The sequence below is a fragment of the Xiphophorus maculatus genome, chromosome 12 (assembly GCF_002775205.1).
Source record: "Xiphophorus maculatus strain JP 163 A chromosome 12, X_maculatus-5.0-male, whole genome shotgun sequence".
In the NCBI taxonomy this organism is placed as follows: domain Eukaryota; kingdom Metazoa; phylum Chordata; class Actinopteri; order Cyprinodontiformes; family Poeciliidae; genus Xiphophorus; species Xiphophorus maculatus.
In genome coordinates, this window is record NC_036454.1 from 539606 (window position 1) to 555353 (window position 15748).

A 15748-nucleotide genomic window follows, 5' to 3' on the forward strand; every position below is an offset into this window, starting at 1 on the left:
GGACTGTGATGGACTTGCAATCTGTCCAGGTGTCATGGTTGGTGGTAGAAGTGTAGACCCAATTGCAGAGAAGCAGAAGTTGAGTTGGTGGTTTTAATGAAAAATCATAGAAAATACAAAGTCCAGGCAGCACAGGAGAGTAATAGTGACGTCATCTGAAGCCAGGCTTCGAGGGTGCGCAGAGTAAAAAGGGGGCGTGTCAGATGAAGCACCGTTTGGATACTTGAGTCGGCTTGCTGAAAACCACGTGACTGGCAACAAACGATGCCGCCATTCCATGGGTCACGTGACTGCTTCATTTTGTGTGTCGGTTTTCAAAATAAAAGCGTGATGAGCCGAGCAGCTTCATGGGTTATTAATGTATTGTGTTAGCTCCAGATTGATCGCTCATCAGAGGAGTGTTTGTCTTCAGCAGTGGCCAAAATAAAAGCAACTTTCATAGTTCATGTGTATTAATGATTTTGGTGATGGCATTCATCATAATGTAATGTTTATTATTGGTTTTCTCAATTGTTGATTATGATATATTTTATGACTTTATGTGTTATTATTATGTAAAGCACTTTGAAACTGCATTGTTGCTTCTCTGCAATTGTTTATTTCAATCAAATAAACTTGATTGAAATGGAGCCAGCGAGAAGAAAAAATCTGACATCTGGGAATACTTTGAGATAATCATTCACAAGATTCTTAAATAAAAATAATTAACCACTTCACCTCCAAATTTCTCACCTTCTTGAAATTGTTCTCAGGTTAAATACTGTGAGGTTCAGAGTGGAAACAAAGGAGCTGACTTAATGAGAAAACTGGTGCAGGTGTGAGAAGTTGGCACAGCAGCTGACTGAGGGGTGAGAGGGGTGGCAACAGGGGAGCTAAGAAAATATTTCTAATACTAAATACTAATACTTTCTAATACAAAAGGGAGAAAACACCAGGGAGCTAAGAAAATACTAAAGAAACACTAAGACTAAAGAAAACCTGAACTAGAAGAGAAAAAGACCTGAAACCTAAACTGAAACAGGGCCAATCTAACAATAATAAGGACATAGAGCTAGAATAACTAGAAAATCTAAACAAAGAAATAACGGAACTAGAATCACTAAAGAAAAGATGGACATAAATTCAGACAAAAAGACTAAACCTAAAGTAACAAAATAAGAAAACTAGGAACACTTTGGGGGAAAGCTAGAAGGACTTAAGAAATAACTTAACTGGAATCAATAAAGAAAGATAGACATAAACTCAGACATCAGAAAATAACTGAAACTAGGATGAAAAATAAACATAGCTAGAAATACTAGAGGGGGCTGAAAAGAGGAAAGCAAGAACAATCGAACCAAAACAAATTACATCCAAATAATAAAACTAAAATGACAATGAAGGGCGAAACTAAAGTGAACTAAAACATAATGATAAAGATGCAAAAGTAAAAACCAAACACAAAAACCCAGAGTCCTGACACAGGTGGACCCTCCTGCTCTCTCTCTCTCTCTCGTCGTCTACCTCTCTCTCTCTCTCTCTCTCTCTCTCTCTCTCTCTTCTCCTCTCTCTCTTTCCCTCTCTCTCTCTCATCTCCTCTCTCTCTCCTCCTCTCTCTCTCCCTCCTCTCTCCTCCTCTCTCTCTCTCTCTCTCTCTCTCTCTTTCCTCTCTCTCTCTTCTCTCTCTCCTCTCTCTCTCTCTCTCTCTCTCTCTCTCTCTCTCTTTTCCCTCTCTCTTTCTCTCTCTCCTCTCTTCCACATAGCAGTCGCTTCGTGGATGATGGACAATAATTGCTGGTGGAATAAACCGCTCCACGCTGCTAACATTCCTCCTTACAGCTGGTGAGTTTGTCCAACAATCTACTGAAATTCTTTCACTGTCTAATAGAGCTAAATTCTGTAAATATCCCAACAAGCTGTGCTCTTTGAAAAGGTTTTCTTTCGCCGCCCACATTGCTGATTATCGGAGCAGTTACAGAAAAATATTCGCTGGCTTTCCGAACAGAGACTATCCTCAGATCCAAATTGACTGTAAAGCTAGGACATCGTATTCACGACGACGAGCTGGTTTCTCTAAATCCTTCAACAACAAACCTTGTTGGATGAATCGGCCTCAAGCTTTGTTATTGCCAGGCGCAGCTTCCGCAGTCCTGCCTAGTTAGGTTTTTATAGATGCTGTTTCAGAGAACCAGACCAATGTCTCTATCTATCCAGATAGATAGATAGATAGATAGATAGATAGATAGATAGATAGATAGATAGATAGATAGATAGATAGATAGATAGATAGATAGATAGATAGATAGATAGATCTGGCGCTGAAAGACTGTGATGCAGTGATTTCAAACCAGCTGAGGTTACGGGTTGTCATTAATGCCAAGAAATATGTTTACATGTCTATGTGTGTGCTAGTGTGTTTATGTATTTCAATGTGTCTATTAGCTGCATTGTGGGTATATGATGCCCAGTGGCAAGTGGTGGGAAAAAAATCTTGGTGGGGCTGATGTGACAATTGATTTTCCTTATTTGTTTAAAATAAGGATTCAAAAGAAAAATGAATAAGTAAGCTGGTGTGTATCAAAGGTGTGATACACACCAAAGGTGTGATCACAACGCTAAGATGTGACTCTGAACCAATCTTTCAAAACATTTCATCACCAATGGGATGAGAGCCACTAGTCTGTCGTCATTCATGCAGGTGATCTGTGATTTTTTTAGGAATGGGAACAATGGTGGAGGATTTCAGGCAGGATGGGACTCTGGCCTGAGACAGGGACAGATGCAAGGTCTTAGTAAAACAGAAATAAACAAAATCCCAAAATCCCAGAGTCCTGACAGTCTGATTTCTGTCCAGGTAGTCTGGACGAAATATTTTCTATAGGAAACGGTTTATTCACTCACATTATTGCTAAGTACTTTTCTCCAGCTGTTAAAAAGGAAAACAAATGCCAATTGAAAGAATTGTACCTTTTAAAAATATTTATTATAAAGCCCTTCCTTGGCAACAATCAGAACTGGCACTTTTAATATTAAATTACATTTTTTTTAAACTATTTTTGGGTCGTACACAATGTCACTTGATCTTGCTTCTAAATAAGTCAATTCTGGCACTTCTATTTCTTTTTGTTAAGAGTTGTTGTTTGCTGTAGTAGCCTTTATTTGAAATGGTCACACAAAAGAGTGGGTAATGAGAGAGGTGGAAGAGGCAGAGGTCAATAGGCCAGAACTCAAACCTGTAACGGCCGCGCCGAGGACTAAGGCCTCCTTACCCACGTTGTGCTCTACCCCTGCACCACCACAACACCCCTGGCACTTCTATTTCTAAATCATAGCAAATGCTTTAAATATGAAGATGCACCAGGCTGGCTCAAGTCAGACATTAAAATGTCATTCAATAAACTGATTTTCCCGTTTTTTTGACTAAAACAGGAAGTTGGCATTTAATCATGTGATCTGAAATCAGTCCAAACAAAACACCCATAGCCAGGCTATGTTGTGTTCAGATACAGATCATGAAATATTCAATCTCCTCTTAATCCACAAATCATCAACTTGCATTTAGCTAGATGTTTCTCTATTCTGGACAAGTTAGTCAGAGTCATTTGTTATGCTGGTGGGTATGTTTGTTGATTATTTCAGAATTCACAGGTATAAAACTGTTGTAAGTAAGAGGTGCAGCAGGACATGCAGTGGATGAAAGACTAACTTGGGTGTCCTATAAAATCAATGTCTTGATTATTATGTTGTATCTGAAAATGTTCTCTCTTTTCTATTCTCTTTTCAGTTTTTTTTTCAGATGTCTTTGGGTTGTGTGGTAAGAGTTTTTTTTTCACACCGTTAAGTCCACCAGATACCAAAAAGTCACGAGAAATCAAAACCTGACGAGGGAACAATGGAAGACACGGACACTGGACTTTGTCATCAGAACATGTGCCAAAATGGCCAATACTGTAACCTGGGCAACCAAGAGAAATGCATTAGATGCTTTGAAACCTCAACTGCAGAAAGTAATGGAGGAAGACTTAGGGTTCCTGATCAGTGCAGACCACAGAAGGTAGACATGGACCTCCAAACTCCTCAATCACAGATGGCTTATCCTGTCACCAGATCAGCAGGGACTAAAGCCCAGATGAAAGATGAGTGGGAGAGGCAAACATTGTGGCAACGGGGAGAGGCAGAGAGATCCCCCTATACACAGCAGACAAATAGTTGTTGGGGGTTAATGTCAGTAAATGAGGAACAATCAGTGTTAAAAGACCAGGTGAGGACCCATGTCCCCCAAGAACAATATAGAAAGAAAGAAAACGGAGAAAGTGCTATGGCTGAACAGCAACATCCTTCTTCACCTAATGACATCCCCTCTCAATTTCTGTCTCTGACATGCAAACCCATGCAAGACAGTCCAGATCCTGAAAGACCAAATGAAACAGATGAGATGCTGAATGCTGACTACACCGGCAACGTCTATTCCGAACCAGTTAGCTACTCTGTAGGCCAAGCTATTTGTGCAGCCTGTGAAAACTCAGAAAATGTATATACTGACTTGTATGAGATCTATTCATTCTCTGACCAAGTTTATGAAGAAATCTGCGATGTTCCAGCTTCCCTTTTTCCGTTTTTTTCAAATGAAAAACAGTCTCTAAATCAGAGAAAAACCAGCATTCAGCATTTGCAAAGTAAAGAGAGAGATAGGCATCACCATCTGAAGGAGGCTGTTGGCTCAAGATTGCGTCACTATACCCAGCGCTCTGATGGTGAGTTAGACAGTCCAGAAAAGGATGCAGAGTTTGCCCAGCCCCGAAGCACTGCTAGCTGTGACCTGGATGAGGACAATGAACAAACTGTAGCTGAGCTCAACCAAAGTCTAGGCCCTCAAAATCTTGGAAGCAAAGCAAAAGCTAAAAAACGGCCCCTGAAAGATCATTCTGAACCTACAACTCAAATCACTTCAAACAAAAACTGCGAAGCTGCAAGCCAGGAGGACTCAGTCACACACCAGGGTCTGAATTGTTCTGATGAGACTTTATCAATGAAGAATAGTCAGGAGAAGGCAGATGCTATCTCTTTGGTTATTAAGGACATTAAGGAGGCTATTGAAGAGGTGAAGACGAGAACTATAAGATCCCCATATACACCGGACGAACCAAAGGAACCAGTTTGGGTGATGAGACAGGATTTGAGTTCAAATACAGAGTATGATTTCCAGCCATTTCCTGGGGATGATGTAAGTACAAAGCTTTGATTTGCACTGCACATGATTATTTGAATTATGTTAACAGTTAACTTTAAGTCTAGGGTTCTTACACTCCTAGGGTAAATCAGATGACTGTCATTTAAGATGTGTGAGAAACAATTGTAGGAAGAAAGAGGATTGAATTTACACATTTGTTTTTCTTGGTGAATTCCCACCTAACACAAAACATCCATATTTCTTTGGTTTTCATTGTACAGTGTGAGCATACGGCTCACACTGTCCTGAGCCGTATGCAACGAAATTTCGTTCTGTATACACCCTGTGCATGCAAAATGACAATAAAGTCAGTCTAAGTCTAAGTCTAAGTAAGCAATGTTCCAGGATTCAGTATCAGTGTTCTGACAGTGAGTATCAAAACACTGACATTCATCCTCTCACAGATTAATAGGTTTAATGCATTACATTCACACAAAGATGTAGAAAAGACAGGGCACCGTCACTCATAACCAGTTTTCAGCTGTAATCTTAACAGAACTAAAAAGTTAATTTAAAAAAATCACTCAAGTAACAGTCAAAACATAATTGGTATTAAAAAAAGGCAACTCAAATAAAAAGGTCAACACCTTTTACATGACCACATCTGACTTAATTTGTAAAAATTATGTAATTAGACAGACAAAAATAAAAATCATGATTGCATATCTGGTATCTCAAAGGAAAAAATATCATTACAAACAAACAAACAGATCCAGTCACAATATACAAGGTATACTGTTTACTGTCACTTGACCTCCAAATGGCATAGTAACCTGAGCAGATAATGAAAATAGAAGAAATGAGTTCATTCACATAAGAAGGAAGTCATACAGTTACATAAACTGTTTGACAATTTTTGGTTAAAGATATTTGTTGTTTGTTTGTTATAATAATAATAATAAAGGTTTAAAGAATATATTATGATTGATCCACTTTAAGAAACTATTTCTATTTAAACATTCTGTGAAAAACAGAACTGATTCAATTTCCTGTCCAGTGTCCTCACAAAGTATTTCTGAGATCTGAAAAAAAAAAACACAGCACGTGTCCACAGGAGGGATAGACCAAGGTCAGAATTAATACATGTGACAAAAAGACTCAGTCTTTATCAGGACTAATGAGTCACAGAGTTTGCTGAGGAGGGTGTGCAACATGAACATGGCTTTCAAAGTTACCACTTATGAGCGTGAGACTCATGTTGTCAATCAGGTGTTCACTACAAGATCCTCTCTGCAGTTGGAAAACGGATACAAAGCAAAAGTTGGAATGATGCATTTCATGAACATCACGTAAACTCAGCATTCGCTAAAATGTTTGTCTCATCCTTGTGGACACATGCATCCTCGCAATCGGTCATCACAGTAGCTAAACACTGACAGGGTTCTACAATATCAACAAAGATTGAAAATGTATAAGCTTCTTAAAATATAATCAGATATATCTGGCATTGTTTGCTACTGAGAAATTAACCACTCTAATCTGCCTTGGCAAGATTGTCAGAGTCATTGGTTCCAGACTTTAAGACCAGTGAAACAGTGAGACATGGTGTGGGGCTCAGGAGACTGGAACTTTAACCAGGCTGTATTGTCGTTTCTGATTGAAAATTCTGACGTTCTTGAACAGCTGTTGTTGTTTGAAGGCAAGGTTACCCTCAAAGATCTTTCCTTCTAGCCCTTTCTTTGACAAGTTTCAGCAAGTTGCTCTCCTTCCAGGAGATTCTTGCTCATTTGAAACCCAAAGTTTTTCCTGTCTCTCCTTAGTTTTTAAAGACATTTTCCACAAACAATTTGTGTATGCAGTTAATAATAATGTCATTGCATTACGCATTAGCGTTGCTAAATGCCATGTTTGTAGGGAGTTGTTTAACCCACATGCAGAATCAGTCAGCAACACCATAATGAAAATAAAATGATGGCCGGGTTTCCCCCAGAAAACTTACTAAGGCTCTACAGACCTGAGTGAAGTTGGCCCCCCACCTTCTTCAAATCAGGCAAAATTGGTGTCAATCAACTCGACTACGTTTGTGCTGGTTTTCTAACTTTAGCAAAAATTGTCGTTTGTGCTGCTTTGGCTTTGAAGATATTAATGAAAGGTTAAAGGTCAAAAGGTCAACCAGCCCCCCCACTTTTATGAAATCGGGCAAAATTGGTGTCAAACGTTTTGCACAAACCAGCACAAACGTAGTCAAGTTAATTGACACCCATTTTGTCTGATTTGAGGAAGGTGGGTTGACCTTTGATGACCTCTAGAAACATTTCTTTATATCTTTAAAATGATAGAGGTACAAACGGAAATTTTTGCTGCACAAACCAGCACAAACGTTTGACACCAATTTTGTCTGATTTGAAGAAGGTGCTGGGGCCAACTTCACTCAGGTCTCTAGAGCCTTAGTAGTGGCATGGAGGCGTTGCTGGGTAATTATGTTACTGGAAGACAATACTTAAACCTACAACTATAGACAACAAATCAAAAAAATGCAATTAAAATACTGTAAATATCAATTATTTGTACTTTTGTATCCAAATCAAATCATCAGTTAGTGGATCTAAAAGCATAATGTAATGCTGATCACATTTAGACTTGGCCCAAGACATAAATTAACTATCAATGCAGTTAAATCTGATTTAATCGTTTACATTGATATTCATTGCATATGCATTGAAGGCGTAACTTCCCGAAGGTGTGGACATGTCCCAACCAACTTTGGACTGAAGGGGACAGTCTCCACCAATCTTTCTTGTACCGTTTTTTTCTTTATGTGCCTGAATCTATATGCAGACTGCGGACAGTAATTTGGCAGCAGCTGCGCCGAGTTACAGCCACTTAATGCTTTTTAAAATTCCTTTGTAAAACATAAATAGCAAGTCCTCTAGTAACCAAGCTTTTTGTCACAGCGGATCAGTCAAGACTTGGCAATTTTACTGCTGTCCGGGGAGGTGGAGGGGAGGGTCATGCGGCACAATTAAAAATTTTGACGATCTTAGAGCGTACTGAGTTCTAAGCTTGTTACTTGTGATAACGATAACCGATCCTCCTGTATGGAGTGAAAATAGTCTCAAAATATCTGTGCGTGTATAAAAATATCTGTGCGTGTATAAAAGTATCTGTGCATGTGTAAAAATATCTGTGTGTTAATTTTTATTTATTTATTTATTTTTATTATGAACCTTCTCAAAACAATTGACCTGTCAGTTATCGCTTTTGCACTGCTGCAGGCTATTTCTGTTTTATACTGTGTTTAGTTTTGGTTCCTACTGTAAATATTGTTCTGGGAGGATGGTTATTAGTGTTGCACAACATCTACGTTCTGTAACGTAGATGCAGCAGCCAGTCAAAAGCTGCCTAATTGAGCTGCTGGTAAGATGTGTGCTAATGCTACCTCTCACTCTCAGTAATGTTTATAACGTTACAAATAGTTCTCACAGTTTTTCTGCTGCATAAAAATATAATGTTAAGTGTCTTTAAGTGTTTTAAAAACTTTGGGTTTGGTTAAAATTAAACTGTTACTCTTATAAAGTTTGTCTGAAGTTTTCCCTCCAAAATGTGTTTGTTGGGCCGCAGACTGTGACTGTGTGTACCATACCCGGTGATTGAGTGTGTCCCACACTGTGTCTTATAGGTATGTGATGAATACACTGTTTTCTGTTGTAGTTTTATATCTTTTAATTTAATTACTTTTAATTTCTCATTACTTTTAATTTAATTACAGAATAGGTCCTTTACGCATTCTTTTACATAAAGTAAGAATTTTAAGTTTTGTATTATATTTTTGATTTTTATTTATATTATTTTGCTTTATGTATTAACATATTTCATTGATACTGATTTGTACATGATTTTATTTTTCTTTATTCCATTTGTTGTTAATATAAAAAGGGAGAAGCTGCCTAACTGAGCTGCTGGGATCTGACTGTGACTGTGTGTACCATACCTGGTGGTTGAGTGTGTCCCACACTGTCTTATAGGAATAAACTGACACAGATCCTGATTCCAGTGTGACGTTATTGATCCTTTTTACAACTATTACACGTCTGTAATACTGGATTTGTAACTCATGTAAGCATCTTTGTGTGTAACTTTGGATCGTTGTGTCTGTGAAACATGATTTGTAAACCTTAAAAAAAACAACCTTCTCCTACGCCTACAAATGTTGAAAAAGTACGCACAAGTCACCTGGTACACACATAAAACTGCATTTACGCACAGATCTGGTTTTAAGACTCTTTTCACGCTTCGGGAGCTCCCAGATTTGTGTGTAGATGGTGCATTTACATGCTAGTAGAAAGCTGGGTCATCTGAGTTTTGCTCTGAGTCTAGTGTTTTTATCCTCTAAAATGTTTTTCACTGTGCTTGTGCCGAAGTGGCAAATACGTTAGTTCGGTGGAAAACGGTATTTTATATTTATCTCTACACAGGACGAAACGGCTGACTGATGGATCGGGTCTGGTGTTATTCTACTTACTGGAGGATCAGAAGCTTTCAGATCTCAACACACTGATCCTTCAACGGGATCCTCAGATCCAGGCATTGATTTCTGGTTTCCTGCAACATTTAGATACTTTCTGGTCCAACACAACTGAATTAAATGGCTGCTTAGGGGAGTCAAGTTCTCCAGAGTCGTGCTAATGACCTCTGACCTCATGATTTGAATCAGGTGCGTTAAAGAAGAGATCTAAATGTTGGAGGACACTGACCCTCCTGAACTGGAGCTAAAGCCCTGCTGTACAATTTTCACTCAGTTATAATCACATTTACTTACGTATATACAGTGGAAACTTTACCTGTGTTGAGGTAGATGAGGAGTATTCACAGTGTCTTTACTTTAAAACCTTTTTGGTTTCCATTTGTTGAAAGTGAATTACAAACATTTACCCGTAGTTTGACCATTGCTTTATGGCAGAAAAAAGTTTGATGTCACAAATATATGATTTTTATAGAGGCATCATTCGATTTATAATGTAGAAAGAAGATGACAAAAGTGTTTTCTGAATTAACTTTAATGTTCACCTCACTGCAGAAAGGACAGATTAAATATTTAAGATTGCAACAAATCTGTTGAATCTTTAACAAAATAGGTTCAGATTAACATGGGTGGTTTCACAGCAACCTAAAGTTAACAATGAAATGTCTTAAAACTTACATAGATATTCAAATATTTACTATAATGAATTAACAAAAGAAAACACCATAAAGCTGTGTATTCAAAGACAACCAAGGACAGTCTCTACAGATAAACCATAATGTCTACCAACAGAGCACGTTAACTACTGTAGTTGTTTGAAAGGCGTCTTGGTCCAGTTGACGGCTCAGTTTGAAGCTTGAGGTTTTGGTGTTGAAACTCCCAGAATCTCAGCTGTTGCAGATTGTCTGAAGATGCAGAGAAAAGAACAAGTTGTTAGTGTTAGAAAAAATGTATGTTGATTTTCCTGAACAGCTGATGCACTGACAAACCTGACTTTGACAAAACATTACTGAACCTGAAAATTATTTGAATCATCACAATGTATGTAGAAATCCTTCTTTTTATGTTGATCAAATGTTTATGCATTAAATGTTTTGCTGTGGAGGCTATTTTTGCAGTGGTGCTTTAAATAAATGCATAAAATATATATTTTTTTAAGTATGTGTTTATTAGCTGTTAATTGTGTCAAACTATCAATTGAGAAAGAAATTTACTGCTTATGAAAATCTAAACCATCTGAATACATTTTATCATCTACATTAATCAACTTGAAATGAAGACAAACAGGAACAGCAGGTTTGCAGATGAGGTATATATTTGTTTAAGGGGCGATGAAATGGAGTCTCTGTGGATTTCAGAGATCGAGACACAAACACAATTTAATCTGAAGATTCTGTAGGATGTGTGAATAGGTCTGTCACAATGAAAAATTTTACTGTATGATAAATTGTTCCAGAAGTTCTCAAACGATAATATTGTTCTTTTGAGACCATTTTTTTAAGTAATAAAATGGTAAGGACAAAATAATAATGCAAGAACACACTCTCAAAGGTCATTAAACTTTAAATTCTAATGAACATTCAACATTGGAACTGGAAGACATTTTTAATATAGAAAAAAAATAAAACTAATGAATTTTGAAGTCTGTGTAAACAAAATTGCCTTTACCAAAAGTACCAAACTGAAGGCTTTTATCATCCAGTTTTTAGTAGAAAGAGAGAAAAAAAGAGAAACAATAAATCAGGTCAATGGAAATGATTGAGTGTGTTTTAATTTATCATCCAATTAATTGATTATTGTGACAGGCCTATGTGTGAACATTAGACTAAATCCTTAAATATGTCGAGAAGTCAACATAAACGAAGTACCTTTCAGTTTGTTCTTGTGAATAAAGTCCAGGTCTACCTTCAGTACTGCTTGTTACACCCACAAGGTCTAGGAGTTCAGGGGCGGTAACATAAAAATGTGTCCAGAGAAAATAAGTGGAATGTAAAGGTTTTTAATTACAAAAGATGGTTTCACAAAACCAAAACACAATACAACTTAACCCAATTAAACCAAAAAAGGACCAACAAATTCAAGAATGTTAAGTGCAAATTAAATTACAAAACGTCCAAACAAGTCAGCCTAAAGTAAACTCAAAACAACCCAAAAGGAAGGACACAAAGGGAGGACCAAACCTCCTAAACACAAACATCTAGCTTGTATAAAGTCAATCTAAAGCAGAGTCAAACTACTTAGAAGAACAAGTAAGAACAAAATAGTTCAAAACTGCCCAAAACAGTTGTAAACACCAAAGGTGGGGGAACAGCTTAACAAAACCTCTTCCTACAAGCTGCCCCACTGAAGGAATGATTTCAGGAGCCTTTTAGCAAGTGAGGCTCATCAACGTCTGATTGGTTTGCAATTCTCTGCTGGTCCAATGGGGTGGCTGCTCTCCTGCGCCCAATCAGGAAGGTGTGCCCTCACAACTGAACCTGCATAACAAAAAGAAGCCTGCACAACCTCAAGAGCCCAGAGGCCCTAACACAGCTGAAGCAACAAAATACGGTTTCAGTGATAGTGACCAACATCCAACTGCCATAATGTCCTGAAGATGCTTGCTGACGTCAGCATGATAAAACTAGATCAACCTGGGTTAAAGTTAAGACTGAAGATAGACTCACACTGTGCTGAGTGACACTAAAAATACACGGATTTAGCTGCAAACAGCTAAAGTAGCATAGCTCACATAAACATTAGCTCCTGCTAACAGAAACATATGAGGAGGGCAGAGTATCAAAATACCAGCCATATAAAACGTAATCTGAAATTATTTATAATTACTCCATATCATGGAGTAATTATTGGAGAGCAAAGCCTGCATTAGCTTCTACTTACTTCTGAGGGCAGACCATCAAGAAGTTTTGTTTCTTGATTTGCCTGCCTATTTTTCCGGCCAGCGAACCATTTCGCCATCCAGTGGTCGTTTATCAGACCACTTAGTCTCCTGTACCGCTCAAAAATGCACAATATGTGAATAAATAATTTTGAGATATTATAAGGAAGTGCTGAGATTTACCGTTTTCCCACCGAACTAACGTATTTACCACTTCGGCACAAGCACAGGGAGAAACGTTTAGAGGAGGGTTGCTCAATACGTCGATCGCGGAAAGGTTTTGAGTCGATTTCGGCAGTAAGGTGACAAACTGAACGCCGCCAGGATGCTGAGACCAGCACTTCCTCTTCTGACGCGCTTACCAAAATATTCACTAAGATCCTAAACGTTTGTAGCTTCATTAAAGAATAATAAAATCAACAAAACCTGTTAAAATTAATAATCTCAGTAATTATTGTTTCAACAAGGTGTTGTGCAATTCAGTGCGTTTCGGTTCCATTAACACCAAAAAAGGCGACTCAAAGATCGACTGACTAGCAGAGCAGGAGTTTAAATTAGCTACTCAACCATCGCTGTGTTCAGGGAAGGCTTATTAATAATCGAGAAATAAATATCAAGCCGGGAAACCTGATATAGTAACGGACTGAATGTTATGTTTTTAACGTAATCTCTGCTCGGCTTGCGGGGTGCAGGCGGTTGCCACGGCAACGGGTGTGCTTAAACGACAAAGAAAGAGAGAGAGTAAAAAGGTAGGAGTGGTTTTGAGTTGATCACCTGTTCGGGTTATTTTACCTTTGTTTACCTTTGCTGTGGCGCATTACAGCTGCTGTAGTTTCTAAACCTTCAATAAACGACAAACTTGGACTAATTACCTCGTTTGTTTGTGAGTATACGTCAGTCACAACAAACATCAAAAAGGACAAATATATTTCATTAAGTTGTAATAAACAAATGGGTTCTACCCTGGTAATTATGTGAAATTAAATTAATTATATCCCAACTTCAGAAGATTTGCCTTTATCTTTACAGAGCTCTTTGGTTCCTCCTATCAGTCTGTAGCTTCTCATATTTCAGTCATCAAACCAAATTTCAGATCTACCATAACTGACTGACACCTGCTGGCCTCAGGATTGCAACCAGCTTGTGACTGAGAAACCAGTAACCTCCTCCCAGTGACAGAGTCTCACTGAGGAAGAAACTGCATTAGGTTTATAGCAAATAGGTTATAGCAAAAATCACTTTATTATTTTTGCTATAACTGATGTTTATTCGCCCATAAAATAAGACAATAGAGTTTAATTTACAATTTTTATGTCTTCATGTCATGAGGTAGATCTCAGCTGGCTGGTGAAAGAAAAAGTAGATCTTGGTCTCAAAAAGTCTGGGTACCCCTGGTTTAGAGGATAAAAACACTAGACTCAGAGCAAACCCCAGATGACCCAGCTTTCTACTAGCATGTAAACACACCATCTACACACAAATCTGGGAGCTCCCAAAGCATGAAAAGAGTCTTAAAACCAGATCTGTGCAATGCAGTTTTGTGTGTGTACCAGGTGACTTGTGCGTACTTTTTCAACATTTGTAGGCGTAGGAGAAGGTTTTTTTTATTTCTAAGGTTAACAAATCAGGTTTCACAGACACAACGATTCAAAGTTACACACAAAGATGCTTAAACAAGTTACAAATCCAGTATTACACACGCACAGATACTTTTACACACGCACAGATATTTTGAGACTATTTTCACTCCATACTCCTGTCTGTAGTGTTTGGTGTGTCAGGACTGATCTGGTCCAGTCGGTAGAATATTGGGGCCGCTCCGATCTAAAATCGGGCATATTCAACATGTTTGATTGTCTTGGCTCGATTATCTCAGCCTGTGGGGTTTTCCCTGACTGGGATTAGAACGCAGCCTGTTGAATGTGACAGGTAGCCAATCAGAAAACGCCATAACGTAAGCACGGAGGGAATCCCAAACAGTTGACATGGCGCAACTGAGAGTCCGGTTTAGCGCACAGTGCAGCAAATAGAGCGGCTCCACTCGCGCCTTTTCTTTTTGTTACGTTTTTTATCGCTTAAAATGAGCCACAAACTATCACTACTGTTTCTACATCGTCATCCGTGTTAGTTTATTCTAAATTCACGTATGGTATGTTGGGGTTTTACGGGATTTTCTTCTGGAATCGGGATGAGTGAGTGGAATCGGTTCGTGTGTGGTGTGTTGCTCCTGCCGTATGGCTGGACTCACGAACCGACCGAACCTGTTGGACTTTAATCGGCTCTGTGGTCACAGAGGTTTGGAAAATCGGCCGACAATCCTTAAATTGTGCAGCGGGAACCAGACCTAAAACTCACAAGCTCTACTCCTCTAATCTCGTCTCGACCACTGCCCTAACGCTCTCCGACTCTGGTCGCTATGGTAACGTTTACAAATCCCTTCAAAATAAGATACAGATGCGCCACAAAAACGAACATTTTAATTTCGTAAAAATTTTAACTCACGATAACGACCAATGGGAGCCCTGAGCTTGTTTCTCTGCAACGAGACGGTCCATCTGGGATGGATGGAAGACAATGACACCCGAAGTATTGCTTATGCACAGGGTGCTTGGCCTCTACGTGGCGAAGCAGTTTGAAGCTTCATTGCCTCATTAACATCCGGTCACCATATCATGCAGAGCTTGGACTGTGGGAATCACCTACCGGGATAAATCCATTCTCCTGTCTCTTCTCTGGGCCTTTTCATCTTCACAAAGAAACTTTTCAAAGAATCTGATCTGTTTCTTACTTATTTTGCTGCTTGTGGCTCAATGTTGAGCCGCGTAAATATGGAGGTCTTTGGCTCTGATGGAGAACATCGCCAATGGAAGGATTCAGACGGAGCGATTGATCAGAGATCATATTGATCTGCTGGGAAATGTTGATGATAGTTTATTAGTGTTTAGATTAATCCAGACTGATCATCCTGGATCTCTGAGCAAAACTTTAAAAAGGAGCCGCGGTACCGGTACCGGTTCAGCTGCAGTCATCCTTCAGTCGAGTGATGCCTGCTTTGTGAATGCGCCGTTAGGGACAGACAGCATATCTATTCTGTAAATGTAAACTTATAAGTACGATTCTACTATTAAGAATAAACGTCCACATTCCCCACTCAAACGACTCTCTGACACGCTGTCTACCCGGCTGAACGCGCTACTGT

At 38.8% G+C, this 15748-nt stretch overlaps 1 protein-coding gene across 11 annotated transcripts in view; it reads left to right on the forward strand.

Moving 5' to 3' along the window:
- The first annotated feature begins 1695 nt into the window (after window positions 1–1695).
- The window catches only part of apba1 (amyloid beta precursor protein binding family A member 1), a 58456-nt gene continuing 44403 nt past the window's right edge, over window positions 1696–15748 (forward strand). For all 11 annotated transcript variants that reach the window (XR_002753586.1, XR_002753587.1, XR_002753588.1 and 8 more), the window contains exons 1-2: window positions 1696–1821; window positions 3764–5203. Coding sequence is in view for 8 of the 11 variants with exons in the window: in XM_023343789.1 (XP_023199557.1) it covers window positions 3872–5203 (1332 nt within the window). In the remaining 3 variants the exon portion in view is untranslated. The remainder of the gene's footprint in view (window positions 1822–3763; window positions 5204–15748) is intronic.